At 45.3% G+C, this 23,880-nt stretch overlaps 1 protein-coding gene across 1 annotated transcript in view; it reads right to left on the reverse strand.

The window, feature by feature from the left end:
- Positions 1–23,811, reverse strand: part of LOC119441849 (ATP-dependent RNA helicase DHX8-like) — a 71,096-nt gene extending 47,285 nt beyond the window's left edge. The window contains 6 exon segments of the mRNA XM_037706485.2: positions 4,205–4,427; positions 9,864–9,929; positions 12,273–12,346; positions 12,428–12,589; positions 23,296–23,381; positions 23,519–23,811. Of these exon segments, the coding sequence (XP_037562413.1) occupies positions 4,205–4,427; positions 9,864–9,929; positions 12,273–12,346; positions 12,428–12,589; positions 23,296–23,381; positions 23,519–23,612 (705 nt within the window). The 5' untranslated portion in view covers positions 23,613–23,811.
- Between the last annotated feature and the right edge of the window lie 69 nt (positions 23,812–23,880).

Below are 23,880 nucleotides of genomic sequence, written 5' to 3' on the forward strand. Positions count from 1 at the left end.
CCCTGATGCTTCCATAAAAGTTTCAGAGTGATACCTTGAGAACATTTTATTGGGCAGAATTTTTCTCCCTTGAACATTCTGGAACTTTCTGGAGGGCCTGGGGAGCTTAAAAAATGCGATGGAAGGCTCGTTGAGTATTGACTGCATAGCTAAATGCATGCTGAAAGTCATGACAGTCTTGCTTTTTTTTTTTTTTTTCGCTACACAAATTTTTTTGAGTTGCAATTTTTATGTTACCTTCGCATTAAGCGCACTTTCGGAGTGAACGAATTGCCATGTCACAAATTTACAAAAAGCCAAGATAAAGAAGGGAGACTGTCACAACCTGCACTGTAGCCCAAGGAATGTGGCAAAAAAAAAAAGAAAAACTGTCAAAATAGGCTAAACGGTAACAAAGAAATCAGCTCCAGAAACCGGGCAGAAAGGCAAAAAAAAAAAAAAGTCTTGAGAAAACGGCTATCAATGTTTCCCCTTCTCTTCAGTTCTTTAAAAGGCTCCAAATTTGTAGTCTTTGGTGTGTTTTGTGACGTGGGGCTTCTTGGTCATGTGGCCTCTGGTTTGGTGTGCCTTAATTCCCTCCCTCCCCCCTCCCCCTTTTTTTGTAGGGCATTCTTTGCTGCTCTACAAAGAGCATGGTGCCTGGGTTTCAAACCAAGTGAGATGCAGAACTCTGTATGGACATGAATATAGTTCCAGTGTTGTTGATAGCAGTCTCCAGAGCAATCAGTGAGGCATGTTTTCTTTTGGTAGAATCGACCATGTTACTGAATAAAGGCTCTCAGCAGCCTTCCGAGTCATCTTCCATTGACAATGGCCTGGAGCTTAGGAACAGAGAGCCACTGATAGATAGGCAGCAATGCTGCTGCTAGGTGCTTTGCTGCTTGTACTTTTGTATGATATGCCTCACTTCTGCAGCCAGGTGTCTCTGTGCCTAGTGAAATGAGCTCATGATAAGGTTCTCTTTATGAAGGGGTGGCAAATTAGGTAGTGTTACGAGATATCGTGACAATATGATAATGGAGTCGGTGCGCGATGTGCTTGGTCGCGGGTCCGACGTGCCGTTGCGCGAAATGCCTAGCTGTGGTTACGAGAAGTCGACGCTCAATGAGCTTAGTCGCGCAGTCCGAGGTGCCGATGCGCGAAATGCCTAGCCGCGGGTCTGAGGAATCGACGCTCGATGAGTCGCGCAGTCCAAGGTGCCAATGCCCGAAGTGCCTAGCCACGGGTTGAGGAGTCGACGCTCAATGTGCTTTAGTTGCACAGTCAGAGGCGCCGATTCGCGAAATGCTTAGGCGAGGGTCCGAAAAGTCTGCGCGCGATGTGCTTGATCGCCGAGTCGGAGACGCCTGTGCGCGAAATGCCTAGCCGCGTCTCCAAGAATTCCGTGCGGAAAGTCCGCATCACCGAAGCTCGGAATGCTTAGCCGCGGGTCTGAGATGTCCACAAACGGAAGAATCGGTCACGGTACTGTGATGTCCGCGTACTGCCCATTTTGACACTCGTCAAGATTAAGGAGACTGTTCAAAGCTCGCGAGGTGCAAAGACCACAAAGAGCCGAGCAGACGACGCCACCACGGAGCGGAGCGAGCACCGGACCAATGGCGAACCGCGATGGAGTCACATGGCGGGCGCGGCCAATCGGAGACTCCGGAACGACCTTCAATCATTTACTTTTTCTGCGGTTGTTTCTGTATGGAGGCAATAGCTGAAGCGGCAAATTTGAAGACGAAGAAATGCGCTTTCCAACGACACCAAGATGTAGCGCTCGGTTGGCCGTTCCGGAGATATTATGGCTCGAAAAACGCTGTTCTTTAGTGATTTCCGCGCAATTTTTCGCCAACTTGGTTGATACAACAAATTTTTTGGGCACTTCTACGTGGTTTTCAGTGATGATATTTTGGAATTAGATAGAAAAATAGTTACAGAAACAGAAAATAGGATTTTCAAAGAATCAATTTTTTGGCCATTTTTCACGATGTGAAAGCCGCAAAGGAAAGCCCCTTAAAGAGAAACTGAACAGGTTTCCAAAAAAATAGAGTTATAAGCACCATTTGATACTTTTGAACACCCTGAACACGAAAATCGACAAGAAATTTGACATGGCGCGGCCAAAAATGCGCTATTAGCAGGAAAACTCCGAGCTGCGACTGGGCGGCGCGCGGCGAATCCGGCTCGCATTGATGATTGGTGGAGCGCACCGTGACGTCAATCCATGGGTCCACGAGAGCCCGCCGCAACGTGACAGCTTCTCACCAGGTACTGCGACTACCTTCCAGATGATTTCGCACAGTTCAGTTGCTGTTGTAGATAATTTTGATCACTTAGGGGTGATTGGCGTGACACCATATGCGTTTGAACCAGTGGCCCGACAACGAGAAACACCTATGCCAAGCGCGAGCGCCAGCGCGGAAGTTGGAATGGCCGGAGCTCGCCGGATCCGAGGACCTAATTGCGACATTTACCCGCGTTGACAGTATCGCCTGGTACGCATTCGTAAGTTTTTCTGAAGCTGTACCATGTTATATAGCCTTAGAAGTCAGAGTGCGATTGTATTATTTCATACCGGGCGTCCTTACAACAGAATACGGAAAGAGAGACTCGTTTTGTACACAGTGCATTCTACTGTTGCTGGTTTGCAAGTAATAAAGTGCGACTGCCGAATTGCCCTGAAGGTACACATCGCATGGAAATTATTGTATTTGCAATATAATTTAATTCAGTGTAGATATTAGGTCCAATGATGCATTCTGCTGTGCTGTGACCGCAACAAACAATGCGTGCAATCATTGCGTTATTCGATCTTACAGCGAATGCGGAGACGCACTGTCAGCACAATGTATTTTGCAGTTACCAAGTTACTAAGATAACAATACAAGGTGCAGACGTGCCAGAAAAATATACGCCACACGGAAGTGAATTTTTCTTAATTTTGCAGTAGAGCTGTGCTGTTTTGTGACCCACGGTGCTAGAAGCAGCGTTCGACGCCACGATGGCGTGCTTGGGCTGCTTGCAATGTCGTGCGGGAATTTGACGAAAAACAAAAAAGTGTGCCATGCACGTTATTATGCATATCTATGCGGTTTACTGTAGTTCTATTTTATGCTTTCTGGCCCTCGATTCCCGGTTGTGTTGAAACGATCAGAGGTAAAAGCCCACTCCTGTCGTTTCACGCTTTTGAACAATCCGCCGCTTTCCTTAAAGCAAGTGATGTAAGCACTCAGGCGTATGGGCACTAGGTATCCGAGTGCGGCCGGATGCCTGGCATGATACTGAAACTTTATTTTAGGTGTCTTTTCTACCTCACGTATATTTCTGTTGCGACAGGTGTTCCTGCATGCACTGCAGTGCAATGGAAATAGAAGAAGAATGTTTGTGCTGCCACGAAGTAAACGAAATTCTTGCAAGACAGAAAAAAACAAAAACAAAGTATCACAGAAGGCTGCTCTCGGTGGCGACGATTCATTCCGTTTATGAGCGAAGATCGATGGCACCACGCCTGGCCTTAGTCCAGCAGACTTCACTAGAATTCCCATTGCAGGCATCAGCGATAAACTCTGATGGTAATCACTGTCCCAAAAATGTTTTGAACAGAGAAGAGTGGTTCTTGAAGGTTTGAAATTACTTCGTTTCACCGCTACGATCCACTGAGCAGCTTGTTTTTTCTGCCGTGGGAAATTGTGAAAGATGACGTCGTCTCGGCCGCCAGTGCTTGTACAGCCGTAAGCAGCGCAAAAGGACGGCATGGTGACACTGTATGCTTCTTAGACGGAGTTCTCCTTGCGGTAACAGTCCTTTGAAGCGTTAGCCGGAAACGCAGGGTGGAGATCTTGATCATTTGTGATAAAGGCCATGGATACAACACGACTGACGCGCAAAACGTGCACACACTTTCCGCGCGGGCGCCTGGGACCCCTATATTGACGTCATTTCCGCTAGCTTTCCCCTTCCGCCGCCGCCGCGGGCTGACTCCATGAGCCGCGGTGGCGCCGCTACTTGTACGATGGAAAAACAAAACTTCGTACCGGGGATTTCAAGTGTCTGCGTTTCAGAAAAACTTCACTTTTTAGAAATCTAAAACCTGTTCAGTTTCCCTTTAAGCAAAGGAGGCAATCAAAATTGAGCAATTTGAACCACATTGGGCTTGATCGCAACCGAAAGTGCCCTGCTAGACTGGGGTATAAAATGAAAAATGAGCACAACGAACCTGTCCCACAACGGGATCAGGAGACACAGGCACTGTGCTCTTCTCCTTGCGGCTAGACCCGCGGTGTCGATCCTTCGACCGAGACCTCCTGCGGTCCCGGCTGCGACTGCGTGACTTGTGCCTTGAAAATCGTTTTGAGTAGGGGCTCTTGGAGCGGGATCGAGACCGGTGTCTTGACGACCGTGCAACTGGACTTCGAGACCGTGACCTGTGTCTTCGAGACCTGCATGACAGTTTGTCAAAGAACTATTACGTAATGATCATAATAATTTGGGTATTGTATGCCGCCACAGCTGTTCAAATAAAAATGTGCCAAACACTGATTGACCAAAATTAAGAAGACCAGTTTAGTGGTTTAACTCTTTCCATACCGCACCCATTGGGCATAGTTAGCCCTCTATCGATGTTTTGAAACGCCGCTTTCGAGACCTTCCGCGCCACTCATGGACATACTGCGCTATCGGACGTGAAGGAGGAGAACTATATGTTAGTTTTCGAAGCAGTTCCCTTTTTTCCCGCGAGGTGGTGATTTTTAAACGCACTCCAAAGTTTTGCGACCGTCAAAGGAGAACGAAAAAATGGCCGCCTGCTATCGATGGTTTGAAACGCCGCTTTCGAGACCTTCCGCGCCGCTCACGGACACACTGTGCCATCAGCCGTGAAAGAGAAGAAATATATTTTTGTTTTCTAAGCAGTTCGCTTTTTTTCCTGCTAGGCTTTAAACATGATTTTTAAATGCACTCCGAAATTTTGCAATCGTCAAAGCAGAATGCAAAATGTCCGGCTCCGGAAACGGCGCGCGCGCTTCGAGAGATGGCAGATATCGCGATTCCGCTGCCTCTGTGGCTGATATTATTGATACATCGAATAGCAGCGAGTCAGGGGATGCTGACTTTTCGTCGGACTTTGAGTCTGAAAGCGACGACAACGCAAACCAGCCTGGAACATTGGCAGCCGGAGCCCGGCACGCTTAACTGTAGTACTTGCAGTTAAATTTTTCTAGCGGAATTTTGATTTTTTCAGAGATAGTGCTTATTAGACGGTAATACATTTTGCATATCTCATAATTTTCGTTACATTTTTGTCTTAGTAGATACAAGCGTGTCTTTGCAAACTTCGTTCAATTTTATCGCACAATCTTGATCTTTTTTATGACTTACATCTCGTTAATAAAACTTTTATGTGTGAAAGGTACATTCATTTTGCCTTCCGTTTATGTATTACATTAAATATTGAGTGCAGTAGTTCCTTCAGAAAAAAACAACCGCCGTAACATACGAAAAACACCTATTTTCCCCATGGTAGGGAAAGAGTTAAAACATTGCGACTTTGCAGCGACCCGAAGGACGCACCAACGCATCGGTGAAACTTTGATGTGAGACAGGCAATAATGGGATGCACAGGAAATCAGCAAAGTGCACTGGGAGACCTTGTAAAGGAGTGAAAGTAATAATGAAATTTTCCTTGTGAGCACATTATGAGCTGAGACTTTACACAGTAACAACAGAATCCCTCTACAGAAATGTTTAACTGCGAGAGTAATCAGAGCAGTGTGCACTTATAGACAGCGATGTAGAAGAGGTCACGTGAGCAGCATGCGTCGCGAAGGTAACATAGTGTCTAGGAGGTGCAATGTGTCACATGACCCTCCTAGATAGGAAAGAATTAAGGGTTTGCAGGTAGGTGGAGACTCGAAGTGATCAACTTGGTAGGCAAACACCAAGCCCCAGTAGCTCATGGCTGCAGCATTGTGCTGCTGAGCATGATGTCATGGGTTTGATTACTGGCCACTGCAGCCACATTTCAATGGAGGCAGAATGCAAAAACGCTAGTGTACCATGCTTAGTGTTCATGTTAAGGTACACCAGGTGGTAAAACTTAATCCGGAGCCCTCCACTACGGCATCCCTCAAACCACCGGGCAGTTTTGGGATGTTAAGCCACATAATGTAATTCAATTTTTAGTGGGAGAACAATGGAAGTGCTCTCGTCAAAACATTGATTTCAACCTGATGCCTCCCTTGTTCACCCACTGCTGATTACTTCTTTGGCAGGAAAGTGTGCAGTATCACTTGTTTTCGACCTATTCGATACTGCATGCGTCTTTATTTTTCGGAATGCCTAAACGACTATAAACGAAGACCATTAGCAGTGGCTTGACCACAATGACCTGGAATCTTGCTGATATTTTTTTATGTGTGCTAAAAATAACACAGTGAACTGCTGACACACTAATGACGATGTTGGATGCTGTCAACGCTACATAGAATGTGAGAAAAGCCTCTTTGGTCATTCAACCCTAAGTTGTTCTTTATGCTTGTGCAGCTTGTTAAGGCACTCCTTAACTCTATCCTTACCATCGATCACCGGTGACCGAAGTTTTTCAGTGCCTATCCTTTTCATGATCTTCAAAACCTCACAATATAGAACGTGGACGCTCACTGTGTTAAGAAGTGAGGATGGAAGGTTACTTGGTTGTATGGGTTAAAAAAAATCGCTGGGCGCCTGGACTCGTAGCGCCATCTTGGTGATTGTATACAAAGTAGAGTTTCCGTTTCTTCGCGGTTCACATTGTTACCGCGCGGCGAGGATTTTTAAAGGGCGCGCGAGATCAAAGGTCGAGCGGCATGATGTCGTCAACATCCGGTGCCGCGCGCGCTCATAAGAAAGCAGTTTCGCTTGATTCCAACGATCCTAGAAGCGATCTTTTGGACTTTTCGAGCAGCGATGACTCCGACATCGATGTCACGTCATCGGAGTTTAGTTCGGATGAGAAAACTTCAGCAGATCAGCCGGGAACATCAGCTGTTACACGCCGGCAAGTTTCGTTTTCGCCTCCCGTTTTGTTTATTGGTATCTACAGCCGGTTCGGTTGCCCTGTTGGTGTCCAAACTATTTTCTTTATTTATGGTATGTCCCCTTCATTTGGACAAGACATGCTGCCACCAGTTTCGGCCCTAGAGAGATCCGGGCATTGACCTCGGGATGACGCTCCGTAGGGGTCCAAAGCGGCTGGCGAGAGCTGTCGATTTTTTAGCCTGTCCTTTACGGCGAAGGTCGTTCATACTACTTGTATAAACATCAACAAATATGCACGGACACATATCCTTGACAAACCGACGTAGAGAATTTTTTTCTCTGAAGATATAAGTCGATTATTAGGAAAGTTTGCCGTGAAATTCATTATTTGTGTTTGGTAATTTTTATTACGTATATTGTAATTACTGTTTCTTTTCCGAAATGTACTTTTGAAATGTGCATTTAGTACTCGTGTTTTTGTATATAATATTAGGCTGTAAATTAATCCTTTTCTTGAAAAAAAAAAAAATCGAAAGTAGGACTAATCAAGAACTTGAATGTTTCACTATGCGTCATGTATTTTTCTTAACTCAAAGAGTACTTTATCTATGGATATAATTCTTTAAAGAAATGTTGCCAAGGGATATATAAACAATTTGTATATTTTGGAATTCCTCAAAAAAATATTTTGCCAGAGATGTTACTTCTTACTGCAATTTTTTCTTAAAATTTTTGTTTTTTTTTGTTTAAGAATTTTTTATGCAAATAAATCTTCGTGTATATTTTTAAAATAAATATTATTTGAAAGCACATTCATTTAGCTTCACTTTTATATACTGCATGACACTGTAAACTTATTGGCTGTTGCACAAAAGATTCCCAACTCAAACATACAAAAAACAGCCAATTTCCCCGTGGTAAGGAAAGAGTTAAAGCATCCCTGAAGCGGTTTGGACAAATTTTGTAGATGTGTAGGGTACAGCTGCAGTAAAACATGCGCACCACAACTGAACTGAAGTGTCTCATTTTAAGAGAGCTATGGACGATTACGAGTTACCCTCCCCCCTAGCAATGCTCTTTCTTTCTCCCTTCAATGGCTTTACGTCATGATGTAACGTCATGTTGCCTACTTCTGGTGCTTTGGAGCTAGCACGCGAAGCCTCTCTAACCTCTCCACAAGCCATCTGGCCATTAATCCCTAGCAAGAGCTACCCAAACAGCATGCGTTACGAGCATTCTCTCGCGGCGCCGAGCATGTCCGGTATTCCGGTAAACGTAGGCGAGCTGGGTGTTTTGATGCATGGGTGGAGGCGTAAACTAAAGCCCCTCCAGACTACAACCACAGTGATGAAAGGGCTTTAGCGTAAATGTGAGCGGCCTGAGCAGCCTGCACAGTACCAGCCACCTGGTGGTGCAGAGCTTAACCAGTCAAACACAGAGTTAATATTGCTGTAACCAAGTGTAACACATTTTAATTAATTAAAAAGACAATGTGTTCATGATTACACTGCTGCCAAAAATTTACATAAACTTTTCTGCAAAGGTGGCTGTTTTTAGGGGGGTGCGGATTACTCAAGGGTGCGACTTGTACAGCCCCCGCATTTTTAACTATATCGCGCGACAACACTATAATATGATCGTACGTCATCCTAAAGGGAACATCGCATTAGATGACTCTTGCACAGGAGAGTGTTTAGTGCACTTCAGAGTACTTCTGCCGGTCTCGCTGAATATCGCCGCTTAAAGGCGCTAAAGTGACGCGTGAGAGACGCTCGTGCGATAAAGTTAAAAATGCGGGAGGCTGTACACCAGAAAATACAGTAATCAATATAAACATGTACAAAGCCCCTAGCCTAGGCTTTCCTTTATTTAAGCACAGTAATAGTTGTGTTTTCAGTGTTCTTGAATTATATTATTGATAAGGGTTACATTAAATCTGAGTTATAAGCTTATAGCCTAATTATGTTTTAATTACTGTATTTGCACGATTCTAGAGCGCACCTTTTTGAATAAAAAGTGCACTGAGATTTGCATGCGCGTTACAATCGTAACTAATTCTACTCAAAATCAAAAACGATTCTTATTAAAAAAGAAAAGAAAGCTCAATGCAAGGTAGCTAGCCACACTGCCATTGAACGGACAGTGTTTTTTTATGCCTTAGTTTACAGTCACCATTTTCCAATTAACTGTACGTGTGGCATTTCTATTGCATTAGTTGGAACTGAAGTTATCTTTCCATGCTTGTTTGAGAGTGAAACGGAGATATTGTTGGACACTGATAGCAACTAGCTGCTAAGATACAGATGTGTGCGTGTGCCTTTGTATGTTCCATAAAGCTGTTTCAACACGGTAACTGTTGACTCAGGTTTGTTACTTGATGTGCGCGGTAGAATTGGCACCAAGTTTATTTTTGGGGATATTTGGCTGGTAATAAAACTTCGCGTTACAATCTAGGGTGCGGTAGAATTGTGCAAATACGGTAGGTTGTAACCCAACATATTTAGGTCATTACTGTGCGGGACAAAAGAAACTGTACAAGCTAAAGCTGGCCGCAATTAAGAAACAGAAATCTGTGTGCATTGTGTAAACCAGCTATACTTGATGCATTTTGTTCTTTTTGAAACTCTGTCTGCTCACGGTTTTGTCAACCACTTTTTGATCATAGAAGTACTGTGCAGAGAGGCACAAAGTGTGAATACATCAAAATGTGATTTGTATAAAATTGACTCAAATAAACATACACAACATTGCCCCAATCAAAGTTTGGTAATTGTTTGAATTGACAAGAAGGGTAAGACATCCAGAGTTTCCATAACGACAAGCATGTCTTGATAAATCTGCAACAGCTGAGACTGGCTTACCTGCTTGATTTTTCACTGGTTCGCTCAGCATCTCTGCTCCGTTTTTCGCTATCAGCATCAGTTTTCCTGAAATCGAGTGCAACATGAGAAAAATTCAACAATTGCATTTTTCATAACACTGCAGCCATATGATGCATTTTTCATGAAAGCTTTGTGTTAGCTAAACCACTAATGTAGGGCGCTAATTAGCGAAGTATCACTCAAAAGGCAGTTGCAATCAGGGTCTGTAACTGAACCCGAACCGGAATTCTAGCTGAAACTGAGCCCGAACCAATATTCTTCATAGAACATGCCTGAACCTGACGCGAGCCAGAACCAAAAAAATAACAATAATGTTTACCAGTTGGACACGAAACGGTTCAAGCATATAAGGTGCTCCATATATGGGTGCTCAATACATAACTGATTCTTCAAAACACTTTTTTCTTCAGTCGGCACACCCCACTAGCAGATTGTTACGACTCGCGAGTTGTGCGCGAGAATGGGAATACAGACCTAGGTAGAGACGCTCGCACTTCTAAACTTGGCCATGCCAATTCTGTCCCAAGGCTGAAACTTTGTTTCAGGTGCTCCACCGAATCGGCGTTTCTGTTGAAGCTCCTAATTCGGCCATCATACTTCAGCTTGCTACTACTATTACTAGATAAACCATAAAATGCACACGCCAGGATACACGAAGAGCAAAAATGAGGGTGTTCTTAAGAAGAGAAAATATGAAAATGAGTGAGTTCATCACTACGGCTTCTTGTAGCAATAACACTGCGGTCGTTAATATGAATGCCATCACCATCTCAGTGCATGGAAACAACGGCACTTAACAGCACGGAAAATGTGCTTTCGTTGTGTGCCATGGTTCATCGAACATTTGGCGCCTCCAAGCAGCTAACAATGCTCTTTTCAAATCTTTCTCGGTGCACAATGTGCATGATATAGACTTTTTTTTTTTGGTCCACGCTTACTCAGCGCAAGGCTCAGCGCCACGTGTAGTTGCGTAAGAAAGAATGTCGCGGTATTTAGCACAAACTGTCCTTGCTTATCGTTCAGCAACATATATGTTCACACCTGCTTTTATTTAGAGGAAAAAAAAAAAAAACTGAAAAGTGAGCGAGATGTCAATTGCTCGCTTCTTTATTACAGACTAGAAGCTTGGAGTTGTAGTTTGTGTAATGAAGTGTGAATTTTACCGACTGCAATAAATTGTTGTGTAATACAATGTTAAAGTGTGCTCTCTCCGACACCACAGATCATACACCACAGTTTGCTCACCACCAGTCATGTAGCAATTATTTGAAGCAAAGAAAACGTTACTGACTTGACTTTTTTGAAACTTTTCATTTCAATTTTTTTTTTAATTGTGAGTATTCAATATTCGATTTAATATTCCATGGTCATTTTTATCGAATATTGGTACTCAATTCAATTGGAAAATTTCACTCTTTGAACGCCCCTATAAATTTCTACTGCGGCCATCGGCCAGGGAGCCCATTCCTTCCTGACAAAACCTGCGCATTCGCCACGTGGACAAGTCAATAGCACTGTGCAGCACGTTGCCACCACAGGGTAAAAATGAAATTTACTGTGCCGAACCAGTCCGTGAATTGGGTCAGTGTTGCGAAATGGTTCGAGAACCATTATAAAATTGTATTTCTCCGAACCGCAATGAAATCGAAATGCGTTGAACACGAACTGAACCGTTTCTTTTTTCAGTTCGATACCCTGGCTGCCATCAGCCTGGGGAGACTAACTTGTGGGCACATCACCACACAGCTCAGTAAAGTTCCCCCAATGTACACAGGGTCATAGGAGATGGCACAACAAATGGCACATTTAGCCAATGATCTCAAACAGCACAATTCTTTAAATTCAAAACAGCTAAAAACACATTCGACGTGGATGTTCCCCATGAGCACTATTCAGAACAACCATTACGTGCTTGTCACACAAGTGCCCATTTTTTATGCCAACTGAAAAATGCATGTATTAAAGGACTCTTCTACAGCCGGCCAATTGTTACCTGCAGTTTATAGCTCAAAGCAACAACAAGAGTTGCACATACAGTTGATGACAAGCGTACCTCATAATCATAATGTGGTAATTTTTTTGTTTAGAATTGATGATAGTATTAGTAGAGCTGCACATAGAGCTGACAAACATAATTCTTTTAATCCGAAAAAAAAAAGGAACAAGTTATACAAGAAAGATGGTTATCTTGCAAAATTGTTATATAACTGGCTTGATGAATGTATAGAGAATAGAGGCCACCTCAATGAGCACCACCCCTCAATGAAGAGCAGTACAAGACTGAGTTTTAGCTAAAGCTCTAAGACCAGTGAAAGAAATATTGAAGGCCTCTCACAACACGCAACAAATGTGGCGTGTTAAGAATTCTGCAGTACATGACAAGCATACCTGGCAGTGGGAGCCAATGCCTCAAGCTGTGCGAATGCATCTGATGCCACTTTGACATCTTCATCGAGCAATTTCTGAAAGAGGCAACATTTAATGCATCACATATGTTGGTGGGCACTCCAGAGAGCTACATTAAAAGAGAGAGCTGAACTTACCCCAACATTGGGGTCATTTGGGAGAGCTAAAAATGGAAATCGTTCACGTTTCAAGTCCAATTCAGTCTTCGGCTTTTCCTCAAAACCTTCTTTAGATGTGGTCGCCCCCTTTTTTGGCCTCATGTGCTGGATGATTCGTAGGAGGTTTGCTATGAACGAATCCTATAAAAAAAAAAAAACACACACACAATTGCACTGACAGCAGCACTGGATAAGATGCCGTAATGACTATGTACAGCACAAAAGACCATGCAAATGACATAGGCCATCACAATCAGCTTTATTTCTACTGCTGCCACCATCCCCAATAAGTTGCTGAGTTGGACAGTGACGTCACTGTCTAGGAAGCTTGGCCACGTGGGCCCACAAAGCTGTGACGCACGCACTGCTACATAGTCTGCTTTCGTACACACATTCTGTACAAGCGCAGGCAAATGAAACCGCGCCCACAGTTGTCATGGCTAGCTGCGGCAGCGCCGATTCCGACTCTAGGTCTGTGTCCAATACGGCTCACTGCACTCTAGACTCGAGGCTTTCTAGGCTTGCCCGGTGCTGTGGGTAACCACTCATTGTACGCCACTCTAATGTGGTACGCCACTCAAACTTTCGTTACGCTTTCAACACAGTGACTTTGGTGTCAGTCGCGCTGGCGATGGGTCTCGATTGCGAGAACGAGCATTTAGGCACTCTTTGGAAGCGAATTAAAATATATTTTATATGTTTGCTGTGTCCAACACTTCATGTTGAGTGTCCTTGCGTATAGACGAAGCCTACAGCAGGCTCTTTATAGCCTCAAAATTTGGTGTCTCAACCCCTTTAAGTCAGCTATACAGTGCACTTACAAGCTATGACCTGCCATTTGACTGTTTAAATGGAAAATACAACTCCACTTATATAGTTCTGCTCACTACAGAGAACCAAGCTTACTACACGTGACCGCCTGCATACACACTATAATGTAGGAGTCTGATAAACTGGGCTGGTTGGTACATTATTAGGACAGGAACAAACAGAGCTTAAGAGGGGAAAGTGAGAGCACAACAGACAAGGTGCTGTCCGTCATGCTCTCACCGTCCCATCTTAAACGCTGTTTGTTCCCATCCTAACGCAATAATGTGCTAAAGAAAATTAAAAAAAACTGTTCCTTCTTCAGAAGGACGACCTGTTGGGCTAGTTGGTCTAACATAGTTACTTTCAGATATGGCGCAAATAAGTACACATACACACGAAGATGGCACGACAGACACGAACGAGCGCTGTTGTGTCTGGCGGTCCCTCGGGACAAAGGAGGCCGGCGCCGACTCAGACGCGCCAACCTGGCGCCCTTTCTCGCGGCCGAGAATTGTCACCTGGGACTGAGGGATTAGCAGTTGGTCTCCGGGCTACCTCATGCGTGGCTAAACGGCAGCGTCGCCCCTTGGTGCGGTCCCGTGAATTACCAGCGCCGCCCGAACCACGACGACGCTACGCCGACTGCTGCCTTTCGAGACAGCCACCGCCCTACCTGGTTCCGCGAACTGACCACTATGGAGAGGCGAATCTTGAAAGGGGCCCGCGTCTGGCAATCCCGGGGGAACGACATCAACGTTCGGTTCCCAAGGTGTCAACCGCTGCCTGTGTTCGGGGGCGACCTAACAAGATTGGAGGCGGAGCCCGGCGGGAAACGACGACACATCACGTGCGGGATATGGCCACCTGATCCAAGATGCTGATTGGCTAAAAGAACTACAGTGTGTTCCCTCGTCGAGTGAAAGAGGGAAACGAAAGGGATAAAACAGGGGACTTGAGTGTTGTGAGGCTGACGCTTGAGGCTTGACCATGTAGAGCACGCTTGACGATGTAGAGCACGCTCGACCATGGAGAACGCTCGGAGATGTAAACGCTACCACATGCAAAGATGTTAGCACGTAGACGGCTCCAATATCATGGAGCCCATCTTGTAATATACCATGTACAGTGTATATAAAACAGTTTTCTAATCTCCCTGGATATCTCCTCCTCTTGGCACCTGGCACGGCACCATACATGGAACCTTCGTGGACCCACGGACAATCACCATTCGCAACAGTGGCTGGCAGCTTATGGGATCGGCCTGCGTTGGCTACATCGGTGTGGTGAGTGCTACGTGTTTGCTTCTCTTTTCGCCAGACTCATTAGCGCAGGTGACTAAGTCGTTAATGGTGTTTGATGTTGTTAGTGATTTTGTCTCACAGACCAAGAATACAGTGTCTCGTGGGCTGAATTACTAGTGGGAAGAAACACAGGGTGCACTGTAAATACGGATAAGTTTGAAATCCAGGAACTCCTCAAAAGTTGTGAGCCGATGGGCATTTTGGTTGTCCCTGCGGTAGGCAAAAGTCAACAATTGGAGCTTTTACAGAATGAGGAAGTGAGTGGGGAGAAGGCCGGAGAGGCCAGGAAAATTGTTTCGTAAGCGAAGAGAGGAAATTCTGCAATCTCCCAATGTGGTCAGCGATAAGGACGGGCTTAGTGCCTGAGTTTGCGCTTCATGTCGCCAGAACTCTCTAGTACAAGTAGGTAGTTGCTAGGAGAGTAACTGTGTGTTTTCTGGCGGGCACCATTTTGGGAAATTCACCTTCTTTAAATAGCGAATTTTAGGAAGGGTGAATTTTGAAGGCAAACAAGATCGCTATGGAGAAATTCAGAGTGCAGGACCTCCTTCTAATTTGCGAGGAGTTAGGCATTTCGGTCGACTCCGCAAAAACGAAAGAAGCGGTTCTCGACGTCATGAAGGTAGAAGAGGTGACGGTCGAGGAAGCTGATGAGGCTTGGGAGACAATTCAGGAAAGAAACCAAAAGGCAGAGGAGTGCAAGAGGCGCGAGCTTGAAGCTGTTGAGAAGCGCGAGAGGCGCGAGCGTGAAGAAGCAGAAAGGCGCAAGCACGATGCCGAAATTCGCGAGAGGCGCGAGCAAGAGGCAGCGCAACGGCACGCTCTTAGGATGAAAGAGCTCGAACGGGAAAATCAGATGCTCAGATGGCGGACAGCGCGACGCCAGCTCCACACTTTCGAGACAGACGAGGGTATTGTTAATTTCCTCGCCGGTTTTGAACGAGTGTGTGAGAAAGAGGGTGTCAGCCGGGACTTGTGGGCCGAGCGATTAGGAGCACTTCTCCCGTTTAGTGTCGCCGCGTGTTTTATGCATTGTTTGTCCGAGGAGAAAGCGCGCGACTACGACAGGGCTAAGAGGGCTTTGTTCAGGCGCTTTGGTGTAGCATGGCAGGCCGACTTCGAAGGCCCAAAAGACAGTGAAAAAGCCGAGCCTGTCGAAGGTAACATTAGCACTGAGATGACTAGTGTAGAAAGCTCTGAAAAAGGTGTGATGCAAGTGGCACACACACAAAGCGAAGAGAGCGGCGGATTTCCCGCACCAGAAACGGAAGGCCCTTTAGGCCAAGTGTGTACGGCGGCGGCAATTTCGGCCAGCCTGCCAGACAAGGTCACGCATTGCTTCTCGAATCGGTCGGAGCAAATGCTGAGGGAACCGGGAAAATCCATCTCCAGCAAGGGAGCTTTCAGGGCAAAAGCACGTGAGGAGACTCAGAGACTGATAGGCTTATTCCCTATTGAGCAGCGGTCACAGGACCATGGAACGATTCCAGAGGCAGCTGTAAGCAGTGATGAGTTAGACGTGTTAGTAGCCGGAAGCGAGGTGAATGCGGTCACCGAAGAGAGCGGTGGTTTTCTCGCCCTAGAACTCGTGGCCGATTGCGAAGGCCAAGATGGCAGTGACAGCGCTGAGAGGGCTGTGGTGCCCGTCGTTAACGGAAATAGTGACAAGCGCGAAGAAACACTTGTTTCGCCGTTTAGCGAGGCTGTTTTGGAAGCAAGGGCCGACTTCGAAGGCCAGCGAGAAGTTTTGCATGCTATCGACGGCAGTAATGGAGCTAGGCCAGTTGAAGATAGACTTGATGACGAGCTAACATGCTCAAAGATCAAATCTGGTTATGCTCTATTAGAACGGCAGTCGCACTGTGAAACCCAAAAGGGTAACGAAATTTCAAGTGCGTGTGCCGATGCCGCAGGCTCTGCGAAGCATGCCAAACGGAAAAGGCGTAAGCGCAGGACGAGAAAGGCGAACGCGGTCGAGGCGCTTAGAGTCAAACTTGCGAAGCGCCAAGGCGACATTAGTAGATGCGCTAAGGTCACGATCCAGCCAGAGACGGCGAAAAAGCGACGGAGGGTAAACCCCAAGCTTAGGCGTTTGCTAAGATCGGGGATCGGCGTGACACACGTCGCGAAACGGAGAGTTTCCCGAAGACTCAGGCGTAGTGCCCGTCGCCTGACCGCAACGCGTAAAGTGCACTGTAGACAGAGGGATGGTAACTGTCGCCTAACCGCCACGCGTACAGCGCATTGTAAGCATAGGGACAAAGGGAAGCGTCCTGCAGTAGGCTGTTACAATGGCCGATCACTGGCGGGGGAAAAGAAGAGGGTCTGCCTCGCAGATAATGGGACAGTGCGCGCACGGGTCGGTCAATGCATCCCCCTCCCAGCACTTGGAAGCGGCTGTCCTAAAGTCGCCGCTACAAGGTGTGTCAGGCAAATCAGCGGCTTTTGCCTTCTTCGCGACAGCACCTTGCGAAATCCCCGGAATGCGCGACCCCCTCGAGTGCGTTTGAAAGAAAGGGGTGCGTTTGCGGCCCGAAAATAGAGAAAACAGGAAGACGGGTAGGATTTTTTCTTCTTTTGTATTCTGTCTGCCCGAGATTAGTTGAGTTTTGATAGTTTGGCAGGCGTAAAGAATGCCGCAGTTTTCTGGTATGTTGTTAACCTTTTCGGCTCAGGTTAGACCCACGATTTAAAGGGGAGTGTGTACGCGGCGACAGATAAAGAATTGAATTGCAAACCAGGTGTCAGCCATAGACTTAGTGTCAAGGTTGCAATAATTTAGAAGGTCACGCGCAGGTTGCGCAAGTTGATGACCTGCGCTTTTGCGCGAGTTAATGACGCGCCGTGTTTTGTTTGGGATTTTCTTTCAGGGCACGTTTTGTAGTTTGCGTTCATTGTCTTTCATTTCTTTGGGAATATGTTGTGAGCGACTTTTATGTCTTGGGAACCGTTGGTTAAGATAGGGCCATCTGCTCAGATCGAGCTTAGCATTAAAGCAGCACAATTTCGAAGTGCGATAGGGCAAATGCAGAATAAGTCAGGCCTTGTGAGCCAATTTGGGCACGTGGTAGATGGTTTTCCTATTTGTTGATTCGGCATTTTCAGCATTATGTAATGATTATGTAGCTCTTTTGTGCTAAGTGTTACAGAATGTGAATTAGTGAAGGCCAGTTCTCCCTTCGCCTTCCTGATATGTGGAAGCTCTAATTCATAATTACTTAGCTTCATTACATTAACCCAGATGGTGTCTGTTTCCGAAGACACATCATCGGAAGTTTTTTGGTACTTGTCCGGATCAACGAGCACCTTGTGTTTCAGGGTTTTCTTTAGATAGGGGGCAGTCAGATTTTTGGAATTGGTAAAGTCTGGCGATGAGAGTGGCTTGCAGTGGCGCTTGCAGCATTGTGTGTGGCTGACAAAGGTCGCTCCTTGGAGCTTGGAGCTTGTCATTTCTGCAGCCCAGTCTGAGCCCACCTATGAAGAGGCCTTTGGCGGGAAGATCATCATTCCTGGAAGCAGCGGCCCCATGGCTTTGAGCGAAGCAGGCATCAAACCGGCCGAGCTGCATGAAACAACTCGACCTCCCGATGCATCATCTGGCGGCGGGGGTGCTGTTGTGTCTGGCGGTCCCTCGGGACAAAGGAGGCCGGCGCCGACTCAGACGCGCCAACCTGGCGCCCTTTCTCGCGGCCGAGAATTGTCACCTGGGACTGAGGGATTAGCAGTTGGTCTCCGGGCTACCTCATGCGTGGCTAAACGGCAGCGTCGCCCCTTGGTGCGGTCCCGTGAATTACCAGCGCCGCCCGAACCACGACGACGCTACGCCGACTGCTGCCTTTCGAGACAGCCACCGCCCTACCTGGTTCCGCGAACTGACCACTATGGAGAGGCGAATCTTGAAAGGGGCCCGCGTCTGGCAATCCCGGGGGAACGACATCAACGTTCGGTTCCCAAGGTGTCAACCGCTGCCTGTGTTCGGGGGCGACCTAACAAGATTGGAGGCGGAGCCCGGCGGGAAACGACGACACATCACGTGCGGGATATGGCCACCTGATCCAAGATGCTGATTGGCTAAAAGAACTACAGTGTGTTCCCTCGTCGAGTGAAAGAGGGAAACGAAAGGGATAAAACAGGGGACTTGAGTGTGGAGAGGCTTGACGCTTGAGGCTTGACGATGTAGAGCACGCTCGACCATGCAGAAAGCTCGGAGAGGTAAACGCTACTACATGCAATGATGTTAGCACGTAGACGGCTCCAATATCATGGAGCCCATCCTGTAATATACCATGTACAGTGTATATAAAACAGTTTTCTAATCTCCCTGGATATCTCCTCCTCTTGGCACCTGGCACGGCATCATACATGGAACCTTCGTGGACACCACGGACAATCACCATTCGCAACAGCGCTTAGCTGGCTCGTCCGCGTCTGTCGTGCCATCTTTGTGTGTATGTGTACTTATTTGCGCTATCATAAGCGTAGTTACCAAGGGGGCAAGGCCCCCCCTCCCCCAGTCAAAAATGGAGGGGGGGGGGCATAGTATACCATTTGCCCCTCCCCCCCCCCCCTACACACACACACACCACACACACTTTTCAAAGCGGGCACTTTCGGCTGCATGCTGGAAAGTCCAACAAAACTTCAGCTGAAGCTAATTTTTTTTTCTTAATAGAGTGACCACGTAAGTAACGCTTTCCTTTACTACGTATCCCCTGCTTGGGCATCGAGAATTGTCTTTTGTGCCTCCTCGAGTTGCACTGTAGCGGATGAAGTGTGGATTTCGCCATACATGCTCGCATTGCAGAGAAGGCCTGGCGCTGGGCAGTTCCCGTCCTAACAAATGTCAGCTTGCGTTACTTGCATCATGCCCAGTGTTTCGGGACCGCTATATCTGTATTTTAAAACACAATCAGCTTACTATATTTAACCTGCGGGCAAGGGGGAGGTCAGAATAAAGCATTATAATCAGCCGCGCCCAACGACTGGTGTGCTTTACGGCATGAAATCGTTGGATTATCAAATGCTGGAACTATTTAATGTGTATCCAGAGACGGCCTACATAGCATTGCAGCCCCAGAATCTTATCACTATCAAAAAATCTAATCAAACCTCTTACAGGTATAACTGTCGAATTTCACTGGGTAATCACGACTTATCGTAGATAGGTTCGTGAAAATGACCTTGGTCGAAGGTGCAGAGCCATTTCAATACCAATAGAACACTGACTTGAATTTTTTTCTACAGGCTTGTGTCACTTCTCACCTTGTTGATTTCATTTTCAGGCTGTTTCTAATTAAGAGCTACACTATTACTTGTATCCCGGCAGGAACAAGAACAGCAGATGTTTTATATTTTGAAAAAAATGAGAGCCACTTTTTGGTGGCATGTATCGAAAATTTGCACTGTGTTGGTTGTTTCTGTGCACCGAAAACAGTTACTGAATAGTCTCTTTCTCCCAATTTTTATGCATTATACACGGCATTTAGTTGTTTTCCCTCGGTATCCTCAATGAACTATGCAGCGCGCAGTGTTTTAATCTATTAGAAGTACGAAGAAATGTTATTCATATCAAAGAAAGCCAACAAACATAGACACCAAGGACAACATAGGGGAAATTACTCGTACTTACTAATTGAATTAAAGAAATGTTAAATTAATGGAAGTGAAAGTGGATGAAAAAACAACTTGCCACAGGTGGGGAACGATCCCACGTCTTTGCATTATGCGTGCGATGCTCTTACCATTGAGCTACCGCAGCAACATTGATGCCTTCAGGTAGTATGTGTGGGTTTATTGACCAGTTGCCATCACCCAAAAAGATCACGTACTCGTGACGCCTGCGGCAGAAAGGATGTTAAACATCCACCGCTATGGTTTGTGAGTAATGGCGCTGGCTAACACTCCCAGGGTTAGTTCTAGTTGTAAAACATACATACCCCAGAAAGTGGATGGGAAAACGGCTCCGCAATAGCTCAATAGTAAGAGCATCGCACGCATAATGCGAAGAGATCATTCCCCACCTGCGGCAAGTTGCTTTTTCATTAACTTTCATTAATTTATCATTTCTTTAATTCAATTAGTAAGTACAAGTAATTTCCCCTATGTTGTCCTTGGTGTCTATGTTTGTTGGCTTCCCTTGATATGATTAACAAAATCAGGCCCCTCGGTTCCCTTTCTTCTCGAAAAAATGTTACGAGTGACGATTGATAAACGTTTATTCTGCGTAGGTTCATTACGGCTTTTGTAGAAAGTTATTCATTGAAGCATTCCAGGGAGTCATACAGTCACTAATTAAAATGTTTCCCAGACTCCTAATACAACAGTATGAGACGATTTAAATTGCGTGAAAATAGAGATAACTTTAAGTGCAATGCGTTACGAAACATTCACTTTCCTGCCTCTATAATGCAAGTGTTGCAGATCATTACTAAACCCTCGTTTTTCCTTGTGTTTTCGTGCATCATAAGAGATTCGTAGTTCGTTTCTCTGGTGTTCTCTGTGAGCTAAACATGGCACCTTGTTTATATCTGGGGATATAAATTAGGGGCACGGTATGGGTAATGTGTAGGCAATGTTACAAATGGGTGGGTTAAATGCGCATTTTCAAGCAGAATGCGTATGCAAGTGGTCCACTGCATTATTAGTCTGTTTTACGAGCTGTGTAAAACTTAGACGGCTACACTGGCATAATTACAACTACAACTGAGGTCAAATTTTGCAAATATAACAGGAACAATATGCCAAGTTTATTTGCGGTGGTAAATGCGTGTTGATCAAATACCAGTTTAAAAACATTTTAACCAATTGTTCAAATGTATCACGCTGCTGCTAGGTTTCCCAATGTCCCAAGAGAACGCTGCGTTTCAGATATTCTGTACTTTGAAGGAATAGGGACATTTTAAGTGCAATGTGTCGCGTAGTCTTAACGTTTCTGGCTTATTTAGAAGTGTTAGCAATAATTATTGAAACCTCATGTTTTATTTCTTTTTACTTTGACATGCGTGATATACTAGGTTCGCCTGGTTATGTTTAGTGACTGTAAGGACAAGTTAATAGGTGTTGTGTCGGTGAAGTTCAGAGCAGATGGGTAATTGCGGCTTTCACAATAAATTACGTATTTAAGCACTCTAGAGTGTTATGAGCGTGTCTAACGAGCGGGGAACAATTAAGCCCGCTACCCTAGCTGGCAAACTGCAATAGCTACCAAGACCAAATTTAGCGAAAATTGGTGGTATTCATGAAAACTCTCTGTGCGAAGTTAAATGCGGTTGGATCAAACACAGCCTCTATAAAAAAATTCTTATTCAAGTGTTAGAGCGTGTGACATGACAGCTATCAGCTATGCTTTCTAGTGTCCTGACATAGCTGTAGGTTACAGCAGGTTTATATTTTGTGGAAAGGGCGATGTGTAACTGCAATGTGCGACAAACTTTTTTCGTTCCTGATCCAGTTAGAAGTGTTGGAAATAATTATTGAGCCATCGTTTTTCTGTCCCTATTTTGAGGTGTCATAACACGATGTCCTCGGTGAACTAAACAGGGCATTTTGTTTATATTTGGCGAAAATAAATGGCGCATTATGGACAATATGTAGGTAAACTTGAAAGACAAGGTACTAATTATGACATTTGCAGTAAATTATGCATGCAAGCAATCTGGAGCTTTATGAATTTGTTTTACGAACAAAGAATTTATCGTGTTGCTCTGGGAGAACTGTGAACTTAATCGATATCAAATCTAGGCAGAAATTGAGTAATAAGGGCTGGGAGGGGGGCAGGGAAGGAGGACACCATGGTAAATGTTATGGCAAAGTAATATGCGTGTTGATGAATTACTGGCTTTTTAAAAATTCCCAACTAAAAGTTCTCCAAAGCATTATATGCGGGCAACTTTTTAATGTACGTGATATAATAACAAGAAACTGAAAGTTTTCTTGCAACTGCTCGAAAGAAACAGGTTTGCTGGAAATCAGGTTGTAATTTTCCAAGGTCGCACACATCTGCTGTCATTTTTTTCTAGTGAATAGTGGAATTTAAGTTGATTGTACTTGTTGCGTAGAACTTCGACAATACTATTACCTAAACTAGTGATGCATTTAGGCTGTAGACCTGACCACCAAGTACAATTGTTTGTTTAATTATTAATACTGTTTGTAGCAAATGTACATTTTTTATATTCGCTGTACTGCTGCTACATGACGGGATCTGAGACCTCTGTGAGAAACTCATTGCCTTTTGTTCCTGCATCATCTTGAAATGTAATAGAGTTGCAATAAATAAATGCAAATTCAAATAATCTCTCGGGCTGTCATGGTTCACCATGTGCGACTGATAAATAGGGCTATGTCTGTTAAATATAAACATAACTGACAGACGCATTTCTAGGCTACTTCAGTTATGGTAACACTAATTCGCAATATATATATAAAGAGAGAGAGGGGTTAGACTTTTTGCGGTTTGCCCCCCCTTACTCGAGAAATAGTTGGTACGCCACTGTGCGCTATATCTGAAAGTAACCGTTCCGTCTACTCGCATAAATAGAAAGTCATTGCAAATTAATCAGGCAACATGCAGTCATAATGGTTACATCATGTAGTCAATCTTCAGTGTGTAGCAGACATTTACAATGCATCACGTCACGATAATTTCGTCTACAAAACGTACTTCACACGCCGCTTCCGAAGCTGACAGCGCATTCGGAAAACGATGTAAACAGTAATCAGAAAGTAAGCACTCACTGAAAACTCCGCTTCGTTTTCTTGCAGAGCCTTCTTGAACGACTCGAACGTGTTGTTTTTGTCTGCCAGGTCGATGATGAACTCGGCTGCACGAAAATAACGGCCCTGACTTTCAGCATCGTTCACTACACTGAGAAAAGCGAATGCGAACAAAAAGAAAACTCTGTTCTTATTACGACGGGCATAAACACACAAATTTGGCAGGTGTACCGCAATCGCTCACCCATATCCTTATCGTTGATTCCTAAATGGTTGTCCAATTCCGTACAGATTTTTGACACGAGAGACAAATACTCGAGTTTGGCAAGTTCGTTCATCTTGGCTAGAAGGCACGACGTGCTGACTCAGTGACTCTCTAGCACAATGAGATTGACTGGTTGACACCTAGATGCCTCTAACGTGCGCAACAGTCCTGAGTCGATGCTTTTCAGCTCGATCTCACCATTTATATTAGCTTAACAAGTTTTAGGTCATCGACGCACAAAACAACCTGCACCACTGAGCGCGTCCATCTTGTTTGAGCTGAATAGGTGGCGCTGTCAGTGCCGTGGCCGTGACGCGTCAAGGCTGTTTCCGGTTCCGCTT

This window comes from Dermacentor silvarum, chromosome 2 (assembly GCF_013339745.2).
Source record: "Dermacentor silvarum isolate Dsil-2018 chromosome 2, BIME_Dsil_1.4, whole genome shotgun sequence".
Lineage (NCBI taxonomy): Eukaryota > Metazoa > Arthropoda > Arachnida > Ixodida > Ixodidae > Dermacentor > Dermacentor silvarum.